The following is a 27,640-nucleotide window of genomic DNA, read 5'->3' on the forward strand; positions in this document are numbered from 1 at the left end:
AGGATGTGCTTAGTTTGGTCCCCGGCTGCTGGAGTGAGCCAGCCCTGACATTTGCTCTCTCTTTCCCAGTCTCAAAATCCCGAGCATCAGGCCTGTATGTTCCTAACTCCTGGACAAAACAAATTGCAGGAGTCAGTCCCTGGCCTTTATGCCAGACAGCTGTTTAGACATAGTCTATAGAGCGAGGTGACCTTAGCTAGCTTTTCATTTGAAGCTGAACTCTTACTCTTTAGCACAGAGGGTAGAGGGAAAGGACACTTGAGAGGATGTCCCGGGGTTGGGGAATGGAAAGAGAACTTTCCTAAACACCCTCTCTGTAAAAATCCCCAAACGATGAGATTTCAGAGTGTCCTATGCGTTAGAGACTTTGAATCTAGTTTCTATAGACAACTGCAGAAGAAAGCAGGCTTGAGAGTTAACTCACCTCCTACAAGAAAGCTCTTTGCTGGGACACCCATCTGGACAATGCCGGTTTTAAACAGTTTAGAGGTGGGCTGGGAGGGAAATGGGAAGAAGAGGTGCTGCCCAATATGAATAGAAGAGGACCGGACTCCTGAGTGCCCAGATGCACTAACCATTTGGCAGGAGGCGAGGAAAAGCAAGGACACCGCGGCTTTTTCCAGCCAAAGCTAGAGCTTGGAGGCGCCGCTGGTCGGTTACTCTCCTTCTGTACTGTTCTGGGTTTTGGCTAGGCTAGCCGCAGTTAAAATGGCTAGGTGAGCAGTATTCTGCCAGGTTGCTGGGAGAAAACAGAGGGAGAAAGCCCCAAGCCAGGGAGGTATCAGGAACTGCTAGGTGGAAGATCTTGGCTTTTTATGACCCTTTAGTTTGTTTGCCATCTCTGCAACCCACGGAATCCACTCTTCAGGGCCTGCAGAAAGAGACACACTTGGGGCTCTGTAAAGTGTCTCGGGTGTTTATTCGGACCTTCTTTCAAAGAAATGAATCCTTGCCCTCCCCAATGTGGCAGCACCGCACCTCAGCCAGGACCATTCTACACGGGAGTTTGGAATTGTGGTGGTTCTGAGGCTGGAAGACTAAAGTACGGTCTCCGGAGAGCCCGGCACTTCTTTGCCTCGCCAGGGGCCGCTCTCGGGACAGAGACTTGATGCGGTGGGCAAAGGATACCAGGGACTGTTGGGAATGAGATTCTGAAGGGGCCTCTATACTGATTCTGAGACTCTATACTGATTCTGAGACAGTATAGAGACTTTCGCCTCTATACTGATTCTGAACACCGTCCGGCAAACCTCGATGCCCCCAGCGCCACTCGCTCCACACCAACAGCTTTCGGTTACCCGGCCCCTGTTGGAACACTCCGGCCCGAGGAAAAAGGTCCTCGCACGGGCCAGAGGGTAGAATGGAGGAAAGAGTAGCAAAAGAGTAGTAGTGAGAGGCGGCGGAGTGCGTGGGTGGGTTGACCCTAAAGTGCAGCTTCGCCAGCCTATGTATCCTAGCACTGGAGGACTAGCGAAATGGGCCTCCGACGTGTTGAAAGCTGCAGTTAAAATGGCGACCTGAGCGCTGTCTCAATTTTACCGACGCCTTGCACCTTGGGTTTAACCTCCCTCCTCCGAGGTCTCATCCCCACAGCAGGTGCTTGGCAGAAAAGAGGATTCACCAAGGACAGGCGAGAGAGAGAGAGAGAGAGAGAGAGAGAGAGAGAGAGAGAGAGAGAGAGAGAGAGAGAGAGAGAGAGAGAGAGATACAGAGAGAGGCAGAGAGAGACAGAGAGATATCTCGAGATCCTGGCTCTCACCCTTTCCTTAAACTTTAGAAACTCTGCCTCTTTCTCTTCCTCAGCTCCCCTCCCCAAATATTGACACACTAGACTCAGCCAAGTCCTTTCTGTTTCTTGTTTGTGCAGTTTCCAACAGTCCCACCCGAAGCCCCCATCCCCACCCAGTGACGTCAGCAGCATTCACGCAGGCTCCTAGCTTCTTCTGATTTTTTGTTAAAACTTTTCTCTGAGGTGAGGTGGGGGTTGTGGGTGGGAGAAGGGTCTGATTGAAAGAGCCAGTGCCCTAGGGGGAAATAGCAACAAGATTATGGCTGCCTCTTTCTTAGGCAAAGCTTAAGAGGGTGCTAATCCACTGGGTTGCTAATTGAGAGGTTGTAAAAATGATATTCGCCGCCTCCAGTTGGGACAGTCGCTGGACACCACCCCCCCTTCCATCTTGCTTCTTTAATTCTTGCTTGAGATGTAAGAAGGGAGACAAGGAGAATGCAGACTTCTCTGATCTGGAACCTGGACCTCAGGCAAGACTTCCTGGGAACCTCTGAAAGTCCCGGTCCTACGAAATCTTTCACTGGAGGCCGCCAACCTAGCAGTGGCGCCACCTCCTTAGCCTCTGGCCAGTGTTTCCTTCTAGCTCCGATTCTGTGTCCTAGGTCCTCCGGAATAAGCCCAGCTAGCCAGCCACCTTTCTCAAGCTGAGGAGACGGAGCGGTTTGTGCTAACCCACCTCTGGCTCGGTAACGGAAGGCCTCTTCTGTCCCTGGAACTCTGCTAGGGCTCCTTAGTACTGCAATGCTGGGTCCCAGGCTAGATTAGGGTACCCACATGAGGCTCAGAGGCAGCCCGAGGCGTCCATCTGGTTCCAACTCCCAAGGGGATTCGTCAGCGCAGCCTGCCAGAGATCAACTGAATGAGCAGACTACTGCTGGACGCTGACTTTCGCTTCTTTCCCCGAGTCAAAAGAATCCAAGACTTCCGTGGTGGCTTTCAGCCTCCTTGCCTCAGCTTTGCCAGCCCCGCTTCCCTGCGCTGGGTTTTGAGTGTGTTCTGGATCTCAGGCCTTCTACTTCTCAGCTCCAAGGCCCGCAGGCGGAGAGATAGCTCCGGACAGCGCAGGACAAGGCAGCCGCCTGCTCCCCTGTCACCTAAACTGCAGACTCCAAGGGACGTCTTTGGAGTGTACTGAGGTGTATCCTAATGTCCGGCATTCAACAAATGGACTTCTGGTGTGTGGTCAGAAGGGAAAAGCCATTTACTTACTTTCCTCGCCGTTTTTCTGGCAACAGTTGAAGGGGAACTGCCTCCGTGGACTGAGCTGACCCAAGAGAAGGGTGTCTTGGCGGGGATACATAAGCACCACACACAGATAGCCGGTTCCTCACCACGACACACGTTGACACACCAAGAAAGCCGGCGGGACACACACTCGCAGAATCTCTCCCAGCATTGGTCAAACCCCACCCCCACCCTCAGGCTTCCACTACTTCCCCTCCCCTCTTGTCTTCCCCTCCTTTCCATGGCCTGGAAAAGCAGCCGCACTTAGTCAACAAATGGCACGTGGGAGAAGTTGGAGAGTGTTTGGTGAGGACTCTTCAGAGCTTTTCACAAGAATCCTCTGTACACAAAGTAAGTGGCGTGTTTACTCGGGCCTCTCCAGGCTGGGGCAGTGCGTCCGCTCGGCTGAGCACGGTGGCTTCGGAAAGCAGAAAGGAAAGAAGAAAAGGCCAGGGGTGCGGGAGTGGGGTGGGGAAGAGGGCAGGCTCAGGAGGCCTGGGCTGGGGCGACCGCCGGGCCTCGCTGAGTTCTCGGCCTGGAGGCCCTCTTCAGGCCTAGGCATCGTTGTGCCACCATCGCCGGAGTGGGGGTTGCTGGGATCCAGGGACACTCCCGCCTCTTTTCTCTTGCTCCCAAAGGTCAGGTGGGCTAGAGAGCCGCCACCGCTGTACTTTGTGTCCTGGGGCCAAGGCCGGGGTGGGCTATGGGTGGGAGGTTAAGGTGGACCGGGGTGGAGCAGCAGGCCACTGTACAAGAAAGGACCTCGTAGAGATGGTGAAACTTGCTACCTCCACGGACAGGGAACCCCTGGCCCAGCTTGGGGTTAGAGGGGCAGCATGACTTCCAGCTCAGAGGCCTCCATGAGACTGATCAAGTTCGCGGCTGCAGCGCTGGCTGCCGAAGCGCGTGGAGCCGGAGACCTCGGCGAGCGCCAGAGCCTGGGAGCGGGGGGCCCAGCGCCGGAGAGAGAAGCCGGGACCCACCGGCGGAGCCGAAAACAAGTGTATTCATATTCAAACAAACCGACCAATTGCGCCAGGCAGGGAGAGGGAGCATCCAATCGGCTGGCGCGAGGCCCCGGCGCTGCTTTGCATAAAGCAATATTTTGTGTGGGAGCGAGCGGTGCATTTGCATGTTGCGGAGTGATTAGTGGGTTTGAAAAGCGAACCGTGGCTCGGCCTCATTTCCCGCTCTGGTTCAGGCGCAGGAGGAAGTGTTTTGCTGGAGGATGATGACAGAGGTCAGGCTTCGCTAATGGGCCAGTGAGGAGCGGTGGAGGCGAGGCCGGGCGCCGGCACACACACATTAACACACTTGAGCCATCACCAATCAGCATAGGTGTGCTGGCTGCAGCCACTTCCCTCACCCACACTCTTTATCTCTCACTCTCCAGCCGCTGACAGCCCATTTTATTGTCAATCTCTGTCTTCTTCCCAGGGATCTGAGAATTGCTCTCACACACCAACTCAGCAGCGTCCGTGGAGAAAACTCTCACGAGCAACTCTTTTAAAATACCGTCATTTCAAACCGTTGTGGTCTTTAAGCAACAACAGGGGGAAAAAACCCAAAACAACAAAAACCAAAAAAAAAAAAAAAAAAAAAAAAAGCCCAACAAAACTCTTGACAGGAGCTTTGACAACGACAAAAGAGAGGATGCCTCTTAAAGGTGAGTCCCGCTTCTTTCTTCTCGATTTCTTTATATTTCAATATCCTAGCAGGTCTCTCCCTCTCTTCTTTCCTCCCCTCTCGTCGGTCCCCTCCCCCACCGCTACGCCGGGAGAGTAGGGCCGGAGAAGTTTCCACGCAGGAGCCCAAACTTTCTACTTCCAGCGACAGCCCGCGTCGGAGAGCGACGGTCCGCGAGCCGCAGCAGCGCGGAGCTCGGGGCAGGCGGCTGGCTCTGCACCAGCGCAAGTGCGGCTGGAGCTCTCGGTGAGCAGCCAGGCTGCAGGGCGCCCCCGCAAACCGCAGCTCTAGGCTTCAGCGCCTCCAAAAGCTCGCGGTCAGCGGAAAAGGACGAAGAGGCTCCGCTGTGCCCCAGGCCGCGGAGAGCAGCCACCGGCGATGCTTTTGTCCAGCCGGGGCCGAGCCGGCGCGCCGAGAGCGCCCAACCAGCCGACTCTCCGCGCCGCCTCCCGCCAGCCCGCGCTCCGGCTTTGTGCAAGATCCTCTCGGGCACAGAACTGCCCGCAGCACTCGAGCGTCAAAGGGTCATCGCGCCCTCCACCAGCCGGAGCCGACTGGATGGACACCACGGCCGTGCGCTGGAGGCCACGAGGAACCTGGAGCGAGCGCGGGCCGTAAAGGAAGCCACTAGGCCGAGGCGTTTGGATGCGCTATCCGAGGGAGCTCCGAGCGGATCCCAAGGACTGCCAGCTTCCATCCACCCTCTAAGGCCCTCGCTTCCAGCCTCAGCGGAGCGCTGAGCTCGGATTTGGAAACAAACGCCCTAGCTCTCCCGGCTTCCCACAACTCTAATCTTGCGAAAGTTGGTGTGTTCCCTGCCCTGTGGACTCCCACCTCCAGCTCTTGGTGGGTATTTTCTCGTGTCTCCTTTGACCAAGTTGTACTCCGTGTTGCCATTTCAACAAGTTTTGAGCTGGAAAGGCGGTTTGCTCCCCTCTTTCGAGTATACTGATATTTTTCTTTGTGTGGCCTAAAGGGAAAAAAAATCTATATGAAAGTATTGGCTTCCCCTCTCCTCGGATCACGTCCTCTCCCAGCTAATTAGTATGAGTAATTTGAGAGCTTTTGGATTCTAAGACCCCAGGAGGAGGAAAAGTGGCTTTTCAAAGTTCAGAAAGTTGTTGCCTCTTTCCCGGGGCAGATCTCCTCAGTCTCCCTGAGCCATAATAGCCTCGAATTTTAACAAGTGTAATTGAGGGAAATGGAGTTGAATTTCAAGTGGAAATGCTTTCTTTTTCGAGTGCTAAAAAACCTGGCCTTTCATTAATGAGCTTTCTGAAAAGTTTAAAAACAAAGTGAATTCTCTCTCTCTCTCTCTCTCTCTCTCTCTCTCTCTCTCTCTCTCTCTCTCTTTCTCGCCATTTTGGATGTTAAACTCGAACTTGGGAAGGGTTGAGGAGATAGGATCAGAAAAGCAAATGAAAAGCTAAAATCCTTGAAAGCCTAGCAAGGTTACCCAAGAGAAAGAATAGTTGTTGCCGCTGACTGGGAGGAGGGTTGCTGGGGATCTTTGCATATGTTTGAAGGCAGTTGATGAGCTGCTGTCTTTTGGCCCTGGAGGGTAAACTTTGTCGCCCTAATTTGCTAATTTCTAGGAGGGGGATCAGGAGGAGAGAAACCAGGCTTCTCCTAACACTTCAGCTAAGGAATGTGGGAGTGGATTTTGACATTTAAATAATTAAAACAATAGCATAGCTCGAAAGTTCTGGCTTGGGTTTGGGTCAGGGAGTGTGGAGGACAGCGGACTCAGACCTTGTGGCCTTGGAGATTTCTGAAGACTCCCTCATTCCAGAGGCAAGTCTATGACCCCCTCCAAGGCAATACAAAGACCTAGCCTAGGCTAGGGGTTTGGGCTGAGGCAGAGGGTCTAGCTTCTTTAAGAACAGGACTGCTTCCGGGTGCAGGGTGTGCCCCGCTTCCCAGGGTGCTTTTTGCACTGAGTGTTAACGATTACTTAGGTAATTAGATAGCTTCTTAGAGGAGAGGAGGGTGGGAACCAAGCAAAACCGGAACCTGAAGTGCTATCACCTTCCCACTTGCTTGGGAAACTAATCAGCTAGGTCTTGGGGGGATCAGCTAGACAATTTTCTAAAATGGTATCACGGAGGTCCACGCCGGGATGGAGACATGAGGCTGTGTAAAAAATGTGGTTAGAGAAGAGCTCAGGAAGTTTTCTGTTCCAAACAGAATTCCACACCCCCCCAACACACACACACACACACACACACACACACACACACCTCTGCTACCCTGTGCAGCTTGAGTCCTCTATATAAGTAAGATGGACATTTTGTTCTGGGTGAGATTTCTGTTTATGAAATGATATAGATTCAGGAACCGGCCTAGAGACAGGAAGGAGACTTTAGGAGATACCTGCAATGGCGGTTTCTAGTCCTTGGCTATGTCCAGTCATAACCAGACACTGAGAAAAAGTCCTCATACTAGACTTACATTTTATGGATTTAAGCTGCCTCTCAGTTACTTAAAAGTTAAATCATAGAAAATCTTGAAGAGAAAACTATTCCCTGGAATTCTTTGCAGGGTGGCAAAATTAATCATCATCATAGCCAAGGGAGGGGGGAGAATGATTTCTTAAAAATAAAATAAAAGTGAGATGCTGTGACTATTTCATTATTTTACCCCCCCCCCCCTTTTCCCTGGGCAATTCTCTTGAATGGGTTCTTTATTGTAACTCTCCCTTCCAATTGAGCTCCCCACGGCGCCCTTGTATCTTTTTACAGCCCCTAACAACTCACACCAGTAACACAATTACCTCCAGATATTTATAACAAGAAATTACTTTACTATTTTCTCCACCTCTCTTCCAAGAACCCTCTTTTTGAGGGAAAGCTGGGAGGGTAGGTGGATTGGAAGCCTTCAGGGGCGCTGTAGCGAGTCAGGACTTCAGTGAGTGGAGTCCTTTTCCTGTGAGAGTTGCAGAGTTGTTGGTTCCTTTGCTTGGACCTGGTGTTGCTGGGTTGAGAGTCTGGGCTTTACTCTTTGGGTTTGGGGAGAGCCACAGAACAGAAGCTATTGTCTGGTGTCTGTAGACTTTGTCCACTGTGTTTACCCCTTCCCGTTTGTACTTTTTAAAGCGGTGAGGTGAGGTAGACAGCCTGAGTCACGATACAGGAAAAGAGGAAGATCTAAACACCAAAAGCAAAAATATCTGCAATAAATGAGATTTAGGGGGAAAAGTTGGGCTTACCGCTTGCTCAGTCTGGAAGCTGAGAGATGGATTGTGGGGGCTCTTACTGGAAAGCCGTTTTGGGGTGTATGTATTGGGAGGGTTGGTTAAGGATAAAGGAGTGACCAAAGAACTTAGTTCTAAGGGTCTATGGACAATTGTGGTGCTGAAATTTCTCAGGAAAGGAGGGAGCTTGGTCTGAGGCTCACCCAGACTTCCTAACCTGAGCCCCAAGGCACCACTAAATCCTTCCATTCTCTTCCTCTGTAGACTTAGGTGCTCGGCACCTTTCCTTCCCCAGCGCTGTTTCTCATCCCCTCTCTTAGTTTAAGCCTTCTCCTTTCCCTGGTACTTGTTAATTTTACAAAGTGAGACCAACAACTTAAGATTCCCCATTTCCCCAAGCCTAGCCAATGCCGCATTTTCCAGAGGATGTGGATTTCTGTGGGAGAGGCCACTGGAAGTTTGGGGTAGGTTTGGTGTTTCTAGGCAGAAGGATCTAGCTCCAGATTCACTTTGGGTTAAGAGTGGGCCGCAGACAGCCAGTCAGCCTATGAGCCATGCCAATTTGACACACCTTTCTCTCCCTCTGTTTTCTCTTAGGCAGAAGACTTTAACTAGGGGCGGTCGAGCAGATGTGTGAGATCTTCTATTCTAAGAGTGGACACATATCCCAGTCTTCAGGCAAGTTTTATGGTGCTGTTTAGGGCTTCAGAATCTGAAAGAGTTTTTAAAGACCATAGTTCAGGTTGGAAAAAAAATCGGGTCATTGTTTCTGTTTCTTCCGATTAAAGGGCTAACTATTAAAAGATTGGGGGAAACTGATTGTGAATGTAGATTATTTTATTAGCAGCTCACACTAGGTGACCCTCAGATCGCCCCAAGCGGCTGAGTAGTTTAATTTCTAAGAAAAGGAGGATTCTCTAGTTCAGGCACCAGGTCTTCCTCAGTAGGAGTGCAGGCCTACCTGGGCAAAGGCCGGGATTAACTCCAATTTTCTAACTAACAGAGCCCCGTATTCGAGCCCCGTGGGACCCGGAGGCTGCCAACCAGCTCCAGCATGCAGAACAGTAAGTGTCTCAAGTCTTTCTCTGGACTGCTGGGCTGGAGGCATGTGGGCCTCAGGTTAGGGGAGTGCACTGAGTCTTGGGCCTAGCGGAGTCCAAGCCACTGGGGGAGAGGGAGGTGGCCTGGAATCTGTCTGGGCAGCACGGGGTGAGCGCCAAGTAGCCCGCGAGGGAAGACTGGGAGGCATTTTGCTCTGCTGTGCTCTAGAAGGGCAGAGGCTGGGGCCCTTCAAAATTACTCGCCCGAGTTTTTGAAGCTGCGGTAGAGAAACCCCATCCCCCCCCAACCCCAAATCCTGTAACTCATACCCCCTCCCCGCCCCTGCCCGGGCTCTGACCCCAGAGAGAGGGGCTGGGCCGAGCAGGGCGGGGCGAAGCAAAGGCTTCTCTTGAGAAGAGAAGGAGGCCCCTTTGGGCTTGGCCAAGACTGAGCGTCTCCTCCGACCCCGAGGGGTGGGGGGCTTCCCTCTCCTAGTCAATCTCAGGCCAGCTCCTCCCCTCCCTACCCTAGCTACCGGCCTAGAGGAGAAGGGGAGTGGAATATCCAAAGCTGGTACTCTGGCGGTGAAGAAAGGATGGTTTATTGGGTCTGGGAAGAGAGTTGCAGCTGTCAGGAATGGGATAGACCTTGTGCTAGCAAGCTCAACCGAGCGGGTTCTGGATGGTCCAGTCTCCTGGTGCCTTTGATTCCATGGTCTTTGTGCCTCTCTTCATACCTTTGCCCAGGCCCTTTGGGCCCCCAATCTCTGTGCTCAGCCAATGGTTGTTGGTATGTGATAAGAGTTGAGCCAGTGAAGCTGGGCCCAGTTAAGGGTGGATAGTCTACACAGTCTTAATTAAGACCACAGCTGTGCTTGGAAGTATGGAGAGGCCTGTGTATTCTAGAAACTTGCGGTTGTGGAACTGCACAAGCTCAGAGAGCCCAGCAGCTCTTGATGCCACAGGACCTTGGGCGCTAAGCTCAGGAAAGTGAGCAAAGGTGTGAGCTTTGCAACCGCATTCGTGCAGTTGCATACCCTGGAGCTCAGACTCCCTAGTCTTAGGTTTTCAGGTGGGCCGAGGAGGCGCTCAGTCGCGACCGTTTGCCGCTACACTATGGCTTGGCTGGCAGGCCCAGAGGGGAAGGGGTCGCGGGTTGGCCTGTAGGCTTTGTGCCTCTGGTTCCCGGGTGTGCGCGAGGCGCGGAGCATCCAAATTGACACCATATGTTTTCGTATTAGAAGCTTTGCGGTCGAATTCTAGGCGCATAATCATCGCCACTGGGCGAGAACGCCAGCAGTCCCTAGGGAAGGGACACAATGATTAAGGCTTAACCTCTAAAGGGGAATTTAGAGCTATGTTTCTTCGCTGCCATTTCGATGCTGGCAGAGGCACCCTGGTCTCGTGTCTCTCAGACGAGCACATGCGGGCTGCAGCTGTGGAGGTGCTGGGCGCGTTAGTTTTTCAATGAGGAATAAGGATGGTCTATGATTAGAGGTCTTGCACGCTCTGGCATCTGTAGACTGGGTTTGCTTTTGGAAAGTTTCTCTTCGTTTCTCTGGGACAGCCTTTCTTTTTCTGGGAAGCTTTCTTTTGCCCAGAGATGGGCCTTCATACCTGCACGGTAAATGAAATCTAGAAAGCCAAGGTAGATGATAGAGAAATTTTAGGAGAGACCGGAAGCACAGGGTAGGCCTTGCCCTGTTTAAGAAGCGGTCTCTTGCACTGTGCAATGTACCCTCTTGCACTGGCCCAGGACGGCCGGAACCCAGATCCCTAAACGCCTGTCACTTTTCATCGAATTGAGGCCCCGCCCCGCCCTCGGTGAGCTATAACCCTCCTCCAGCCCTAAGCCTCAAGCTACCCTGAAAACGCAGCTCCCCTCGAAGGGGAGACAAGTGCAGTTCATTCTCGTCTGAGTGATCTACAAATAGGGACGGAAAGGGTCGTTTTATCACGGTCCCGTTTGTCGTGACGATGCAATTTCCCGGAGCGGAGCACTGTCACAAAGTGACAAGGCTGCCACAAGCGCCCCGACTGATCTTTTCAATTAGCCTTCCATGCATGATCCGGAGCGACTTCCGCCTATTTCCAGAAATTAAGCTCAAACTTGACGTGCAGCTAGTTTTATTTTAAAGACAAATGTCAGAGAGGCTCATCATATTTCCCCCCTCTTCTATATTTGGAGCTTATTTATTGCTAAGAAGCACAGGCTCCTGGAGTCAATTTATCAGGAGGCTCCAAGGAGAAGAGAGGAGAAGAGAGAAGAGAGGAGCTGAGAACCACATTTCCTGAGAGGGCTTCTCTCTAGACACGGGGCTGCAGGTTGGAGATGTCTGAGGAAATGGAAAGAGGGGACTGGCTTTATTTCTATTCCTGTGGTTTCAGAGGAGGATAATTCATGGAGGCGCTCCTTCCCTCCAGCCCTAGTCTCTACGACCAGACAATGGGATGAGGTTGTGAGACAAGAGTGGAAGGAAGGACCGGTGACACTGTGAAGATGTGGTCTTTTTCTGTTTTGAGTTTCTGTTAATATTTGTGTCCTTGGCTGAGGGGAGGGCGGAGTTCAGCAGCGGAAGTAAAGCGAGTAGTGGCGGGTGGGAAGACTCCAGGCTTCTGAGCACCACTTGGGGCAGGCAGATCACTGTGTGAGTGTGGGTTCCAACCCTATGCCTGCTGTGGAGGCACGGATTGGGGGTCACTAGCGAAAAATTTATCTTTCTGGCTCTTCTTTATTCCACGCGCGCGCGTACACACACACACACACACACACACACACACACACACACACACGGTGCTATGTGCTGTGCACTTCTGCCAGAGTTAAATCATCATGCTAAGGTTTTATAACGTTCTGCAGAGCCGTGCAGGGCTTGGGATTTGCAGTGCTGTTCCAACACTGCAGAGACTTCTCTGTGGATTCTGTGGTAACACTCAGAGGTGATTCAGGGAGAGACTTTAAGAGCTTGATGTTTGCCCCTTGTGGGTTCCAAGAAGGGCTAGGGTTGCTTATGAAGGGGGCCATCGTCCCAGGGAACTGCTGGGGTGATGGTGGTACTGGGTGGATATGTTCCTGTGTATTCTCCCGGGTCTGACAACAGTCTAATGGGCAGGGTCAACTGTATTTGGGGCTGTGCTGCCCAGTACCCTGCATGGCTGGTGGTTCTGTTGTTGGGTGTTTTTGTTTTGTTTTTTAAACCAAGACCTAATTGCTGAGGTTCGCACAGGTTGGCAGGGAGCTGAGGTTGCATTGTGGTTCTCTCTCTCTCTCTCTCTCTCTCTCTCTCTCTCTCTCTCTCCCTCTTCTCCCTCTTCTCCTCCTTCTAACCCTCCTCCTCCTTCTCCTCTTCCTCTTCCTCCTCCTCCTTCTTCTTCTCTGCTCTCCTCTCCTCCTTTCCTCAGGTCACAGCGGAGTGAATCAGCTTGGTGGTGTCTTTGTCAACGGGCGGCCACTGCCGGACTCCACCCGGCAGAAGATCGTAGAGCTAGCTCACAGCGGGGCCCGGCCGTGCGACATTTCCCGAATTCTGCAGGTGATCCTCCCCGTGGCTGCCCTACTCGCCGCTCCTTACCACCCCCACCCCGCCCCTCGTCCCGTGGCCCTCCACCCTAAGAGTCCTCTCTTCATTTCTTACTGTAAACGTTACTAATTATGGGCCACCCCACCCTCACCAACTCCATCCCCACCAACTTCCCTACCTTCCAGCTTTCCCCTCTCCTTCCACCACGGTCCCTGTCTCTTTCAACCTCAGTCAGATACATAAGATAACTCATCTGCGTAAGAAAAAGAATGTGAGTGAATTTTAAAAAATTATCTTTTCATTTGGTGAAGACATTCATTATGGTATCAGTGTTTAAACTGCAATGAGCTGAGTTATATAAATTGGGATAATTTCATTCCCCTCTCCCCATCCCGTGCTAACCTCAGATTTTAGAAATTTGTTTGCATCCGTCACGCTTGTAAAGAATGTATCCGGATTTTCAAAGGCAAATGCTATCTACTCCTAATTCACATTTGCTCAACTGGGCAACATTTTAAGGGAAAAAAACCATAAAAATTCATTTATTTTCCCTTTGTTCTTTACAACATAATACTACTTTAAGCAAGGTCAGCACAAAAAATTAACCTGACTTCATTTTGATGCATCTTCACACAGTGTTTAGAAAAATAGTTTTTAAAAAGCTTTAAAAATAATTCAAAGTGTTTGAAAGTATCATCATATTTGTAGTTTTAGGGCTACAAATGTAATTTTTAAGAAAGAAAAAGCTCTCTACAGTAAGTTCTCGTACCATTGAAGGTATATTTTTGTGTTATAGACCCATGCAGATGCAAAAGTCCAGGTGCTGGACAATGAAAACGTAAGCTTGTCATTGTTTAATGCATACTTAAACAATTTTATTTTTGTCTTGAAATTATTAATAATGTGGTTTTCTGTCCAATTCCCCAATGCAGGTGTCCAACGGGTGTGTGAGTAAAATTCTGGGCAGGTATTACGAGACTGGCTCCATCAGACCCAGGGCAATCGGAGGTAGTAAACCAAGAGTGGCGACTCCAGAAGTTGTAAGCAAAATAGCCCAGTATAAACGGGAGTGCCCATCCATCTTTGCTTGGGAAATCCGAGACAGATTATTATCCGAGGGGGTCTGTACCAACGATAACATACCCAGTGTAAGTTCATTGTGAACATTTGTCTGCCTTGCCCCCAAGCTCCTCACTCTCTCCCCATCTCTGTCTTTATCTTCTGCTCTTTTCTTCCCCAATGCCTTGCCACTGCTGTCCCTGATATGCATGGGTCTCCAGGGTACCTGGGGTCATGGAGAGGCTTTGACTTTTTGGCCATCTGGAAGATGGGAGTCCAGTGTGGGAAGTAGTTCACTTCATTTGTATACCACAAGCCAGGGGGCAAAGGAACTAGGTGAAAAGCACTTGAACCCAAAAGGAAAATGGAAATTAAAACCAGATTCTAAATTCTTCTCAAAGCACCTTCCTGAAGCTTCTTTCAGGCAACATGCATCCATTTCTGCTCTATGATAAAGTAAATCTCTAAATTAAGTTAAAATCTTTTATCATGGAGTCTTCGATCAAAGCCGAGCAGCCCAGTGGGCTATCATTAGTGATATCTACAGAGGTGAAGGACTGCTCCCTCCTTTTTACCCAACTTCATTTCCAGGAACAGTGATAGCTGTCGTTCTTTCCACAATATAGCTAAAAATCCATGGACGGTCCCATGATGGCTGGGAGCTTTTGCATGTGTAGTGGGTCATTCTTTAAAGCTTGGGACAGCTGAGGTGGGGACCTAAGATGGGGTGGTGACTATGTCTTTCAGAGACACTACCATTTGGTTTGATTTGCAGGTGTCATCAATAAACAGAGTTCTTCGCAACCTGGCTAGCGAAAAGCAACAGATGGGCGCAGACGGCATGTATGATAAACTAAGGATGTTGAACGGGCAGACCGGAAGCTGGGGCACCCGCCCTGGTTGGTATCCCGGGACTTCAGTACCAGGGCAACCCACGCAAGGTAAAACTCAAGCAGCCACCTTCCGGAAGTGTTTTCCTCCTCTGGGCTCCCAGTGTCTAGGAGATTAAAGAGGGTACTATCCTGGAAGTCTTAGGTACCCCAACTCACACTTTGTAATTGGTGTTTGTGAAACCATCTTGTTGACTAGGGACTGTAAGGATTACGTATGTCAAGGGCTGTATGAGGTAGTTAGGAGGTTGAGCATGTGTAAGGTCGAACCTAGTAGTGCCTTATTCAAATTTGACATTAAAATACTGTAGAGCCACTTGCAGTACAAGTGAGACAAGTCTAACACACCAAGAAACTGTAAGTTAAATAGAATTGTATTATTTGCTTTTTAAGTATGTGACTTTGAGTAAGGTGGTAGGAGAGGGCAGGCCCCCTCCCCCCTCCGTGTGCATGACCAATTTGAAGACTTCCAGTGGCAGTTCCATTCCCAACTCAAACATTTTAACCCACTCGCTTGCCCCTCTCCCTGCAACCCTGGGTTGCAGTTCTTAATCTCAGTGGTGGCAACTGGTTAGAAGTGGGGTAGGGAAACTGAGTACTGCGCTGAGGCTAAGAGAAGAGGCTCTGGGGCCAGGGGGGACAGATAGAAACTATGCTTTCCTTTCCCAGGATCTGTGAGAAGGATGCAGGAAGAGTGGGTGGGTTGGCTCTCTTCCCTTCTCACTCACACTGAGGTAACTTGGTCAAGAATAGGAAACAGTTTACTTCGAAGATTAATCGGTATTTGTTGTCTTCGTGACAAGGAGATAATATGCGGGATAATGGGACGAGGCGTCTCACTCCCAGGAGCACCACAGAGCCTGGGGGGCATAGGGCCGGGGGCGACGCAGGGACTGCGAAGGAGCTGCTGTAAATCGGTGAGCTCTTGGACCAGCTCAGCGTGCAAGAGCCTCCACAGAGCTGGGTTAGAGAAGGGAAAATCGGTAACAGTATGCGAAATATCTGGTACAAAGGATGCTTCTGTCACTCGCAAGAATTTGTTATGGGAACAATCCTGTCGCTCTGTAATTGCTCATTAGAGAACGTTTTGTTTCTCATTAAGGCGACATGAATAAGCGTCTAGTTGAAGGAGACAGCTGTAGAAATGTTCCACAAGAGACCTCTGGACACGATTCGGCACCAATTGCCAATTAGACATGTCAGTTTTAAGAGCAGAAAACAATATAGGACGGACACTGGGACGGTAGAGAGAAAAGTGCTCCTTTCTGGTTTCCCAGCGCCGCTGCTGCTCTTGGTCAGGGCAGGCTTCTGATGTGCAGGCCCGGACTCCCTTGCGTGACAACCCCACCCCCCGACCCCGGCTCAGGTGACCTCGAACCTGCAGCTTTGAGAGTTGGAGCTCAGAGTGCTCACAGGTCCAGGCGTCTCCGGTGTCTATTAAGATCAGTTAGAAAAAGATATGGCCAACCACGCAGGGCATGAGGTTGGAAACTGTCGGATTCCCCCATGCATTCCCAAAGGACACACCCAAGAGAAGCTAGAACTCCAAATGATGACCGTCCGCTCTCCACCCCTAGCACTCGGCAGTTCTGCTAAACCCTCCCCCGCCCACTTGATCGAAGGTGTCTCGGTTGTGGGCAATAGGCCCAGAAGCTTAGATCTAGGAGGGCTGAGCCCAGAAGTCCTCCACTCCTGCGCTTCCCTGGCGTTTGGGGCTCGGGTTTGCTTGGAGACCAGGGAATGAATACCCCCTTCCTGTTTCTGGGTGGTGCCAGGACTAAAGTCCAGGGCAATAACTTCTGCTAAAGGAAGCTTCGCCTGCTTAGGGCAGGTTTTCCTCCCTGGGAGCCTGATAACTAGAGACTAAAAGGAAAGGGCCTGGTGGTGACCACTGAGGGCGAGAGGTGGCGCTAGTTCAGGGACTTTCAACTTTAAGGTAGCTAGTTACTAGAGAATGCGGGGTCATACACTTCTTGAGTGTCCCACCCACCCACCTTGTTTACCCCCACCTAAGTGTATTTCCCCCCAGACTCTCTGCTCCGCCTCCAGCGTGGGGAGGAAGCGTGACTCGAAGGGAGAATCTTGGGCATGGGGATCTTGGGTTCTGTAGTGAGTGTCAGCTCTCCAGGCTTAAATTCCTGGGGATTCCTCTGGCCCTTTGGTGCTAAGAGGGTCTCCCACCCACCCGGGCCTCCTTTCCAGCCCGAGAGGCTGATCTGGGGTTGTAAAGAGTCCATTTCCAGAAGCATAAGGAGAGGTTAGGTCTCTGAGGGAGACAAATATGGTTTCCATCTGATCTATGCCACGCGGCGGTGAATAAAATCCTGACGACGTGGGCTGACAATACCGAGACGACTCTATCCAGCCCCAATTCTCCAGCGATTTGGTGGTTTTAGGGATCACGAAGACACTTTTTCTCATCTCCTTCCCTCGCCCCAACCCCCATAATACCCAGGCCCTCTATAGGATTTAGTCAGCCTCCTTTCAACAGATGCTTCAATGTTTTGATCCGAGCTCCGGAGCTGAAAAGGCTCCGCAACCGCGTCGCTATCTTTTCTTGCTTGTTTTCCGCCTCACTGATTAAGACACTAAGAAACTAAGGAATGATTTTATTTCCCAGCGTCTTTTTTTTTCTTTTTTCTTTTCTGTTTCCCCGCCTCTCCCTCACTCTTTCTCTCTCTCTCTCCTCTTCTTCTTCCAGGAAACAAATCCTATCCCCTGCGTCAGATGGTCCTGGGGCTGGGATAAAGGGAGGCGCTTTCACTCTCCGCTGGGATTAGCCTGGGAGGTGCACGGCGCCCATTGAAGGTCCCTTCTTTGCGCCGCTAGGAGGGGACGCCTTTTAAAGGAGATATCTTAATTGTCTGCCACTTAAGTTTATCGTGTGGGGAATTAGCTCTAACTTCTATTTTTAGTTTTTTAAAAGATTTGAGGGTGGAAGGTAAAGCCACCAAAGGCGGAGGGTAGGGTGGTGGGAGGGAGAAAAAAAAAAAAGCCAGTTCTATCTAAGTGAACACTCAAGTCACCTGGCTGCAAACACTTGCTACTTTTAAAGTAATGAACACATTTTCAGTGTTGCTTTCTGGACTGGTTAAGAGGCGGCGGCGGCGGCGGTGGTGGTGGTGAATCCTGTAGCTTTCTCTCCTTGTTGACTCTGTTGCTACTTTTAAAAAGAAGAAACAAAACAGGATCTAAATGCCGTTTCCCTGCTCCCATAGATTTAGTGTTCTCCCTAAATCTCACTTCCCAAGGCGGTGCAAGCCCTAGGCTTATGTCCCCGCACATGCTTACGTACAAGTAGTGCTTGAGCTTGGAGGACGGTGAATATAAATAACCCTTATGCTTTAAAATTAGGAGGAAGTCCAAGAAGCAGATGACAGTAGAGAACGCTATCTGCAGGCGTCTTCGGAGGGAGACCCTCAGCTTTGTTTAGTTGGCAAGATCTAACGTGCTAGAGAAGGGACAGGGGTGGGGCTTTTCTTTTGGGTAGAGGCATGAGTGACCAGACCGGACTGTGTTTGTGTTTTCCAAAAGTCGTAACCGATGGACTTTTCTAGTAGTTCCAAAGTGGGGAGGGGGAGCAAAAATGTATCCTCCTTCACAAAAAATGTATCCGACAATAAAAGGGAAAAGAAAAAGGTCGTCATCATTTTTTCCCTTGGGTGGGGGGGGGGACCACTTTGAAGAGTCCTCAAGAGACCTGGGGCAGCAAATTAGTACAGCCACTTGTGCCCCTACACGTGAGTTCAGCGTGTCTTCTTCGGCAGGCGACCCTCCCCTCCCCCACTCATCTGATGGTAGGGCAAGATGCCTGCGGCTTGTTTACCAATACAGGCTCCCTCCTCCTCTCACTTTTTGTCGTTTTCTCGCATCGACTGTCCAGTTTCTTTTCCTCCCTCTGTCCGTCTTATACCTTTTTGACCATCATTTCTCTGGAGCTCGCCATCTCTCTCTGCCCCTCCCCCACACCATTCTTACCCTTTAGCTTCTCTCCTTTTGCCTCCTCTCAGTTCCAGTTCTGGTCCCCATCCACCCTCCCCACCTCCCTCCACTCCCTGCCCTGGCCCCCCATCCACCTCTCCCCCCCAATCCTAGCCAAGCGCCCTAAATAGCACCGAGGCGCCCGCTCTCCGGACAGTGATTAATGATAGCAGAGCAGAGGGGTTAACACACTTCGCTGAAAAGTCTGTTGACTGGGCTTCTTGTAACACAATGTGGCCCGCTGCACGCCTCAAGAGAATCCTTTTGTTGTCCGTGCTTATTGTGGCCTCAAAATTCTGCCCACGAAAGTTTGCCAACGCTCCTGCCCCAGGAGTTTAATAGTTTCCCTTACTCGCGGGGCATTGTGTGGTGCTGAAAAGCAGCCCCTCGCTATTCAAGTGTTGGTGGTCATCTCAATAGATCTCCAAGGGCCCATATGGTGGCCAGTGCCGATGAATCCGCCTGTTTAAATGGGGGAGAAAGTTGGGGTTTTAAAACATTTCAAAGTTCCTGAAAAGATCCCACTAGATCCTGTCACAATTCCCCGAACGCTTTGAAGGCGCTGCCTATTGTCTCCTGGTTATAAATGATATTCCTGGCCAAGATTCCCACAGAGGCCTGGCGCCCCCTCCCCCCAAACTGGCCGAGTTTCTAGGATCGGGAGGGAACAGTTCCTGTTGATATCCCGTGGGGGCCACAGGCCTCAGGACCCAAGACAGCCTGCAGTGCCCTGGGAAGCCCAGCCAAGGCCTGAGTCCTTTCCTTCCCATAGGCGGCTGTCTTGCCCCGCAAGGTGCATGGCAGGGCCAGTGAGCCCAACTGCACAGCTCTTCACAAGCGCAAAGGAAAACAATGAAACTTTCCCTGTTTAATGATAGAAATTACATTAAAAGTGGTGGAAATGCCCTAATTAAAAATGTACCACTTAAATGATATGCCAAGCACTCAGCTGCAGCTTAGCACATTTAGCTAGTTAGTGAACTCTCCGCCATCTCCCTTTTAAAATTACACGTTAAAAAATTTAAAAGAAATCTTACTTTTCTCTGGTGCAACACATTACAAAGAATGGACAGTCCTTTTATCTAAATATAAAATTCCATTTTCAGCAATTATAGCCTGTTCTTGGTGATGATATAATTACAGCTGTGCCCGTAATAGGTGTCAAGGCGGAACACACTCACACAATGGTTGAATAAAACTGCAGAACAATGCAGGCACTTCTAAATTCACAACCTTTAAAATGAAATTGACTGTGCAGAATTCAAATAAAAACTAGATAAATATTTTTTTAAAAAGATTACAAGCTTGGTTTGGTTTCTTAATAGCATTTTCTACAAACCTATCAACATCTAATTGATTAGATAGGAATTACTGATTCTAGATCGGCTGAAATCGTGCACATCACTCTATTTTCCCAACACAGGCATAGGTGAATATGTTCCGAGGGGACTGGATGAGGAGTCAGAATCAGCAGGGAGAGACCATTTTGCCTGGAAACTTCTTGGCTTGCTTTGTCATTCAAAGAGATGGCACTGTGTGAGGGCACTGTTAGGTCTCAGCTATATGAAAACAGAGGGATGTGACTCAGGTGTCATTAAAGGAAGGCTAACACTTGATCAACTTAGGAAGGCGTTGTGGAGACGCAGACTACCCAGTCCTTGGAGTTTATAACTGTACTGAGTCCCACTAGGAGCCCCTGTGTCATTCCGATTCCTCTTATTGTCCTATTCTTTTTGTTGCAGATGGCTGCCAGCAACAGGAAGGAGGGGGAGAGAACACCAACTCCATCAGTTCCAACGGAGAAGACTCGGATGAGGCTCAGATGCGACTCCAGCTGAAGCGGAAGCTGCAGAGAAACAGAACATCTTTTACCCAAGAGCAGATTGAGGCTCTGGAGAAAGGTGACTGGGAAATTTCCAAAGTAGAGAAACCTTAAGTCAAAGTAAATGCCACAGCAACAGCACAAAGGGCTAAATTTAGCCAGGGCCCTTTGCATAAAGGATGAAAAGCCCCCCCCCCCCCCCAACTTTTCAGGGTAGGTATGTGCATGCACATTTTCTTTCTTCTTTTCACACACCGGTAAACTGGAATATTAAAATTCTGACATACAAAGGAAAAGATGATCTGTCTGTCTCAGGTCACAGAGAAGGACAGACACTAAATGTCATTCCAAAGAAAATTTAACCTGCTCCTGGTGGGAAAGTTCTTGCAAGTGCAGTCAGTACACTGTCAAGCTATTTGAAAAAACATTGGCTGGATGAGGTGGAAATGGCGGAAATGAGGTGTTAAAAGCTAGCTTGATCCAGTGTTCAGGCTATTTTGTGTTCTAGCATAACATATATAACCAACTTGCTTTTCCAGAGTTTGAGAGGACCCATTATCCAGATGTGTTTGCCCGGGAAAGACTAGCAGCCAAAATAGATCTACCTGAAGCAAGAATACAGGTACCTAGGGACCATGTTGGCTTTATGCACTGGGATACTTAGATATTTTGCCTTACCTGTATCCCAGTCATTGATATGAACAGGGTCAGTTTGCAGTGACTCCCTTGTCCTAGGGCAAGGATGGGAATGGAGGGATTTTGGCTTGTGGCACAGTGGAAACAAGCACAGGGCTAACCTCTTCCATGCATTCCCAGGTATGGTTTTCTAATCGAAGGGCCAAATGGAGAAGAGAAGAAAAACTGAGGAACCAGAGAAGACAGGCCAGCAACACCCCTAGTCACATTCCTATCAGCAGCAGTTTCAGTACCAGTGTCTACCAGCCAATTCCACAGCCCACCACGCCTGGTAACTTGAAATGCCAACTGCTAAGAAAGGTTCTTAATCCTGCCTGCCCTTGGCTCTCCCTTACCCTGTAATGACCTTGTTCTTCTCTCTGTCTCTTCTCTTCCTCTGCAGTCTCCTCCTTCACATCAGGTTCCATGTTGGGCCGAACAGACACCGCCCTCACCAACACGTACAGTGCTTTGCCACCCATGCCCAGCTTCACCATGGCAAACAACCTGCCTATGCAAGTAAGAGAGGATGGCCACCTGCTGCACAGGGCAAGGGATGGGTTCAGGCTTGCAGACCCCGTCCATTGCACTTACTCCCTTGGGAGTCCTTCTTGTGACAGTGATTGGCTTGACCAGTCAACTCTGAGACAGTCAATCCAACCTCTTTTAGCTGATTGATTGACTGATTGATTGATTCATGCCCTTGAAAAACAAACACTCGATCTGTTCAGTCAAGTTAATGTGCCTTTCATCATCATGTTAGCTGCAGAATGCCGGGTGGGAGTGAGGTCGGTTTTGGCTACCGGTGAAGTTTGTATCACAGAATAGAAATAATGCAGACATAATATAAGGTGTTGGTATGTAAAAAGTTGTATTTATGTTAGTATGTTTGTATTAATAAATATGGAAGCAGCACAAACATTTTGAGGATTATCTTTGGTCCGTGTGAGAAACTAGTGAGGAAGAGGAAAAAAGGGAGGAGGGAGCTGAAAAGTGAGATTCCTCTTTAGAGAGTGAAATGTATTTAGTAAAATAGAGAAAACAGTTCTTTCTATATTTAAAAGCAAAAAAAAAAAAAAAAAGGAACAGAAAGTATTTGCTAGAAATTTAATGTGTGTCAGCTGTAGCCGATGTGACAGGTCAGTGGTAATCGTTGCTGTCTAGAGAGCGGGATGATACTCTTACTATACTACCCTGGCCTGTGTTCTTAGGGCTAGGTCCTGGACCAAGCTGGCGTTTGTCTAATGTAGGTTGTGCATGGCTCCTGGTATGACCACTGTTGCTGAGGGGATCCTGATGTCTTAGGAACATCAGCATTCTTAGGGCTCCTGCCACTGAGAGACTAGAAGCATAAGCCTTGCTGGAAACAGTTCTGGGGGTTACAGATGACTTAGTCTCCACTGAACATCTCTTGCTGGGTTTGGAATTCAAATAACAGAAAAATAAAGTCTCTCAATCTGCAGACCAATGTTGGAACTAGATAAGCAGTCAGATAAGCAACTCTAGAGGACATATTCACAGGCTTCTTTTCTATTGAATCTGGTTTTCACTGGACCTAGTACAACTGATGTAAATGAAGGGGCCAACAGCCCATTAGTTGGTATTGCTACAACTATTGTGGAATTTCCCAGAAGTCAGTTTGCCTAGAGGAAGTGATTGCAGAAATTAGAAACAAATGCAAGCTGAAGTTCTGGCAGGGCCCTTCAGGCCTGTTTGCCTTTTTGAACTTGACATGAGCAGTCATCATCTGACTTTAATGAGGCCATCGAATATCTTGTGCACTTTTATATACTATAGCAACATCTAGGTTTCTGTGAGGATGACATAATGTGCACATGGGAAAAAAAAACCCAGAAATAATTAAATAGATGAGGGATTATGTTAAGCTTGCTTCCAGTTATAAAGAAATACATTGGGTTGACTTATTTTAAACATTGACTTTTAAAAATTACACAAATTATACAGTTATAAAAGTAAATGGCCTCATTGAACAAAGAAAATAGAAACAATCTATAATTTTATTGTTCAGAGGAAACTACTTTTTAGGTTTTGGAATGAGGAGGTGTAGTCTGTCAATGGCTTCCTACTGTTGACCAAATCCTCTATGTCTTGCAAAAAATGGGTATCTCCCGCCGGACCTTCCTTGGTGGGTGTCAGTCTTTGTGAATGGGGATTTGAGGATGTTGAGAATTTGCAGAGCAGAGCAGCTATTGCTGACCCTCTGCTTCTATTGATTTGCCTCCTGAGTCTTTTGACCTCAAGTAACCACGAGGGCCCCCGTGGAGGAGTTTTATCCTGGCTCTGCATATTTTTTTAGTTATGAGAGACATTTATCTCCTCAACATTTCTATTTTGAGTCTTTAGAAGAGAGCAATACGATTTTATGAATGAGACTCAGTCAGGGGGTTGTGGCTCAGTTAAGAAATCAGTTAATTCTCAGGTTGTGTTTAAATTATATTCACTGACATTTGTAACCTCTTCAATCTGACTTCATTATGGTTGTATTTTTTTTTTAAACCCTCTAATCCTCCACGTCCAGCACTGTACTGTTCCCAAGGTCCTATACCTACATCAAACTTTCCAGAGAGTCCTCCTATTGAACTATGGAATTTGGGGATCATAGCATTCTCATCCAATAGATTTATGTTTGTAGGGGAAGGATATCTTTCATAGTAGCTCTGGCAGAGGTAGAAGACAGCGTAGACTGCCCAAACTGGACGTTTGTTTACATTTACTGTGATTCAGAAATTTAGTACATAGTATACTCTGGTGGTGGCCAATGAATTCTAGGACATTCCAAAGAAGCATCAGTAATGACCAAGCTTGCTGGCAGGTCCTAGAGAAGAGGTAGCCTGGGATGTAGTTGTCTGGTGGTTCCAGTAATCACTGGTTTTTCTTTCTCCTGGCAGCCCCCAGTCCCCAGTCAGACCTCCTCGTACTCCTGCATGCTGCCCACCAGCCCTTCAGTGAATGGGCGGAGTTATGATACCTACACCCCTCCGCACATGCAAACACACATGAACAGTCAGCCCATGGGCACCTCGGGGACCACTTCAACAGGTGAGCTCTCTGCAGCTGCGCAGAGGCATCTACGGGGCCTCTTTGGCCCACTGATCTTTCATAGTGTTTAATATTGACTTGAAAAGAAACTTCTGACCTTGCAACAAGGACTGTGTTGAGTATTTTACTACTCTTGTCTTGAGAGAAAACAGACAGAAATTCAGTTAAGTTAGCCTGCTGACAGCATATAGACGCGAGTCATCATCTATGGTGGTGAACGTGATCACAGAAATAAAGTATGAAGACAAGGACCCAAATCAAGTTTTCAGATGATCTCTTAGTCAGAGCTGGACAGCGAGGGTCCACTGAACTTGATGTAATGGGTACTTAGAAGACTTTTACATCTTCTAGCTTCTTGATGCTAGTCAAGGATTGTAAAAGTTAGGTCCGATTCTTCCTCCCAGCCCCATTTTGGCTTCTGAGGATGTAGCACGTGAGTCTTCCAGACATGGTTGCACTGAGAAACTTCCAAACATTGGGTGTCATGAGGTATGTGTAAACATAGCCTCTAGTTTCAAAAGGTCTGCTTTTTTTCCCCTAAGGTTGAAAGCTTTTAATCTTTCTTTTTTAAAAAAATATAAAGTAAAAAAAAGTATTATGAAGTGTTAGGAATATTAGAAAGTCTATGTGTTCGTGCTGTGTTCTATTGTAGAATCTACCAACACAGCTCTTTCTGTATTTATTTATAGGACTCATTTCACCTGGAGTGTCAGTTCCTGTCCAAGTTCCTGGAAGTGAACCTGACATGTCTCAGTACTGGCCTCGATTGCAGTAAAGAGAAAGAAAGAGAGAGAGAGAGTGTGTGATGGAGAGAGGAAATTGTGTTCACTCAGCCAATGACTATGTGGACACAGCAGTTGGGTATTCAGGAAAGAAAGAGAACCAGCTGTTAGAAGAAGCACTTCACTTTGCAACTGTGTCCTGCACTGCAGCCCGGGAATGGACTAGAAACAAGGACCTTTGCATAAGAAGACACTCAGTTGGAACAAATCTTCATTTTGGTATCCAAACTTTTCCTCATTTTGGTGTATTATTTGTAAATGGGCATTTGTATGTTATAATGAAGAAAAGAACAACACAGGCTGTCGGATCTTGATCTGTGTTGGCTCATGTGGCTGTTTAAAGGAAACCGTGCTCGACAAGATTTGCCATGGATTTAAGAGTTTTATCAAGATATATCGAATACTTCTCCCCATCAGTTCATAGTGTATGGACAGATGTTTCAAGTTTGTATCATTCCTTTGCATATAATTAAACCTGGAGCAACACACACTAGATATATGTAAAAAATATCTGTTGGTTTTCCAAAGGTTGTTAACAGATGAAGTTTATGTGCAAGAAAGGGTAAGATATGAACTCAAGGAGAAGCCGCTAGCTAACAGGTAGAGTGTGTCTCAATGTAATCCAGTTTGTCTTATGTCAACATGTAAGTATCTGTCTTCCCTAGAAATCCTCAGAATGGTTTCTATAATAAAGTTAATTTCATTTATATTTGACAAGAATACTCTATAGATGTTTTATACACATTTTCATGCAATCATTTGTTTCTTTCTTGGCCAGCAAAAGTTAATTGTTCTTAGATATAGCTGTATTACTGTTCACAGTCCAATCATTTTGTGCATCTAGAATTCATTCCTAATCAATTAAAAGTGCTTGCAAGAGTTTTAAATCTAAGTGTTTTGCAGTTGTTCACAAATACATATCAAAACTAACCATTGTTGATTGTAAAAAGAAAAACCATGCCAAAGCCTTTGTATTTTCTTTATTACACTATTTTCTTTTTAACCTTATAGTGTGGTGTTACAAATTTTGTTCCCACATTAGGTTAATATCCTAAATCAATGGTTACTTTTATCCACTCCATTTTACAACCTGATGGTCCTCAAGGGAATAATTTTTACAGATATCAGAAGTTGGCAATGTATCATAAAAAAAAAAAAACCCTAAAACAAAACACAGCTGTATGTAGATCTGCATCCCACAACATGTATAGAAAATGGTAATACTTCAAATTTATCTATTTATTTCATTTCAAAGCTCAAAGTGTAGAAGTAATTAAAGAATGCAACAAGGGATTCACTAGGAATTGTTTTGAATTAGAGCTGGCATTTTCAACCTGGGCAACCAATCCCACAATAATTCCACTACAGTCATATTCAAAGGTTGAGTTCTTACACAAGATTCTCTGAAAGCTGTTGCCTCTCTCAGATAACCCTCCTCCCTGTTCTGTCTCCCTGCCCTTTGCATCAGAGGCATCATTTCCCATTGAAGCCCTCCAGCTGTTCCCATGTGCGTCTGGCTCTCTGTGCTGTGGTGGATGGTTGGAGGGTGGAGGGGGATGTTGCATGTCAAGGAATAATGAACACAGACACATTAACAGACAACAAAGCGGACTGTGACTGGCCAGTGGGAGTTAAAGGCCTTCAGTCATTGGCAGCTTAAGCCAAACATCCCCAAATCTATGAAGCAGGGCCCATTGTTGTTATTTGCAAAGAAGCACAGATCTGATCATGTTTAAAGTGGCGGCACGCAGGGCAGGAGTGCCTGAGCCTAAGCAATGGATAGAAAAAAAGTAAGCCTTTGTTGGTAAGTAAAAGGCCTGCCTGTTACTTCCTGTCTGTTCTGTGCAACACTTAAGTCACATAGACACATTTTCTTCAGGGAGCTTGAGTGAAAAAATCTGGGGTCCTGGCCACCTGGATTAAAACTATTTATACAAGGAGAATCGTCCTAGGGGGAAAACACACTTCCACTGACTCAAACTCTTGAGGGTTCTTTTCTTTCTTTCTTTCTTTCTTTCTTTCTTTCTTTCTTTCTTTCTTTCTTTTTCTTTCTTTTTTCCTTTCTTCCTTTCTTCCTTTCTTGTCCTTTCTGTTGCGTTCTCTGCCTTTCTCTTCCTCTCTTCCTCTTCCTCTTCCTCTTCCTCTCTCTCTCTCTCTCTCTCTCTCTCTCTCTCTCTCTCTCTCTCTCTTTTTCTTTTTTTGTAAATCACCAAAGGCAGACAATCAGAAATAAATTGATTGGAGGATTTCAACATAACCTGCAGTTCAACATCTATTTGGTACTTATAAACATATCATTGAGATCTATTTTATTCTAGCAGAGTTGCTTCATGTCTGGAGATGCCATCTTAACTGGATTGCAGTGTGTGTGTGTCTGTGTGTGTGTGCGCGTGTACACATGCACGCACCCATACTGTCATGTCAGCCCACACTGCCTGCTGGCACGTATCTTCTGTTGGTACAATCGCCCTTGCAGAAACTTCCACCTCCTGACATTTTGCAGCCTCTGTTCCCTGAGGGACAAGTGTTGAGGGAACTGTCAGAGAAGAGCTGTGTTGCAGCCTTTGCCGGTTGGCTTGCTTATTCCTTGAAAAAAAAAAAAAAAGAGCAGTTTCCAACTGGCTGTGATTTGGGCTGGTGTGAGGCAGCCTGTGCTGGCCCATGGCTGAGTAGAGCACACAGACAGAGAAAGGTATAGGGCATTCTGGGTGCAAGATGTGGGAGTGACATGAGAGCTGAGGGCATGGATGTGTGCAGTCGGGCACATACACAAGTCTTCAGAGGGTCAAGGCTGCCAGAGTACAGTGGGACAGCCTGGTATATCCCAAAGGAGGGATGCTTAGCTGTGGGAGTCCAGCAAGATGAGAACAGCAAGTAGCCTTGCCTTCTTCCCACATGCACCCTAGAGAGATGAGCTG

General features: G+C 48.2%; 1 protein-coding gene across 2 annotated transcripts; it reads left to right on the forward strand.

Annotated features, from left to right (window-relative positions):
* The first annotated feature begins 8,489 nt into the window (after positions 1-8,489).
* Pax6 (paired box 6) lies at positions 8,490-25,730 on the forward strand. 2 transcript variants are annotated; one of them, XM_034494948.2, is made up of 12 exons: positions 8,490-8,570; positions 8,896-8,956; positions 12,335-12,465; positions 13,250-13,291; positions 13,386-13,601; positions 14,288-14,453; positions 20,126-20,284; positions 20,745-20,827; positions 21,022-21,172; positions 21,284-21,399; positions 23,790-23,940; positions 24,630-25,730. In XM_034494948.2, exons 2-12 carry the CDS (start codon positions 8,947-8,949, stop codon positions 24,713-24,715), a joined length of 1,311 nt encoding a protein of 436 aa, XP_034350839.1. In that variant the 5' UTR covers positions 8,490-8,570; positions 8,896-8,946; the 3' UTR covers positions 24,716-25,730. The 2 variants fall into 2 exon arrangements, with proteins under 2 accessions (XP_034350839.1, XP_034350841.1); XM_034494950.2 differs by lacking the exon at positions 13,250-13,291.
* Positions 25,731-27,640: the final 1,910 nt, after the last annotated feature.

This window comes from Arvicanthis niloticus, chromosome 2 (genome assembly GCF_011762505.2).
Source record: "Arvicanthis niloticus isolate mArvNil1 chromosome 2, mArvNil1.pat.X, whole genome shotgun sequence".
NCBI lineage: Eukaryota > Metazoa > Chordata > Mammalia > Rodentia > Muridae > Arvicanthis > Arvicanthis niloticus.

Excerpts from the sequence above, each read along its gene's own strand:
- Pax6 (XM_034494948.2), top strand. Across the intron at positions 13,602-14,287 it reads CCAACGATAACATACCCAGT|GTGTCATCAATAAACAGAGT; the intron begins GTAAGTTCATTG and ends TTTGATTTGCAG. Across the intron at positions 21,173-21,283 it reads TCCACAGCCCACCACGCCTG|TCTCCTCCTTCACATCAGGT; the intron begins GTAACTTGAAAT and ends CTTCCTCTGCAG.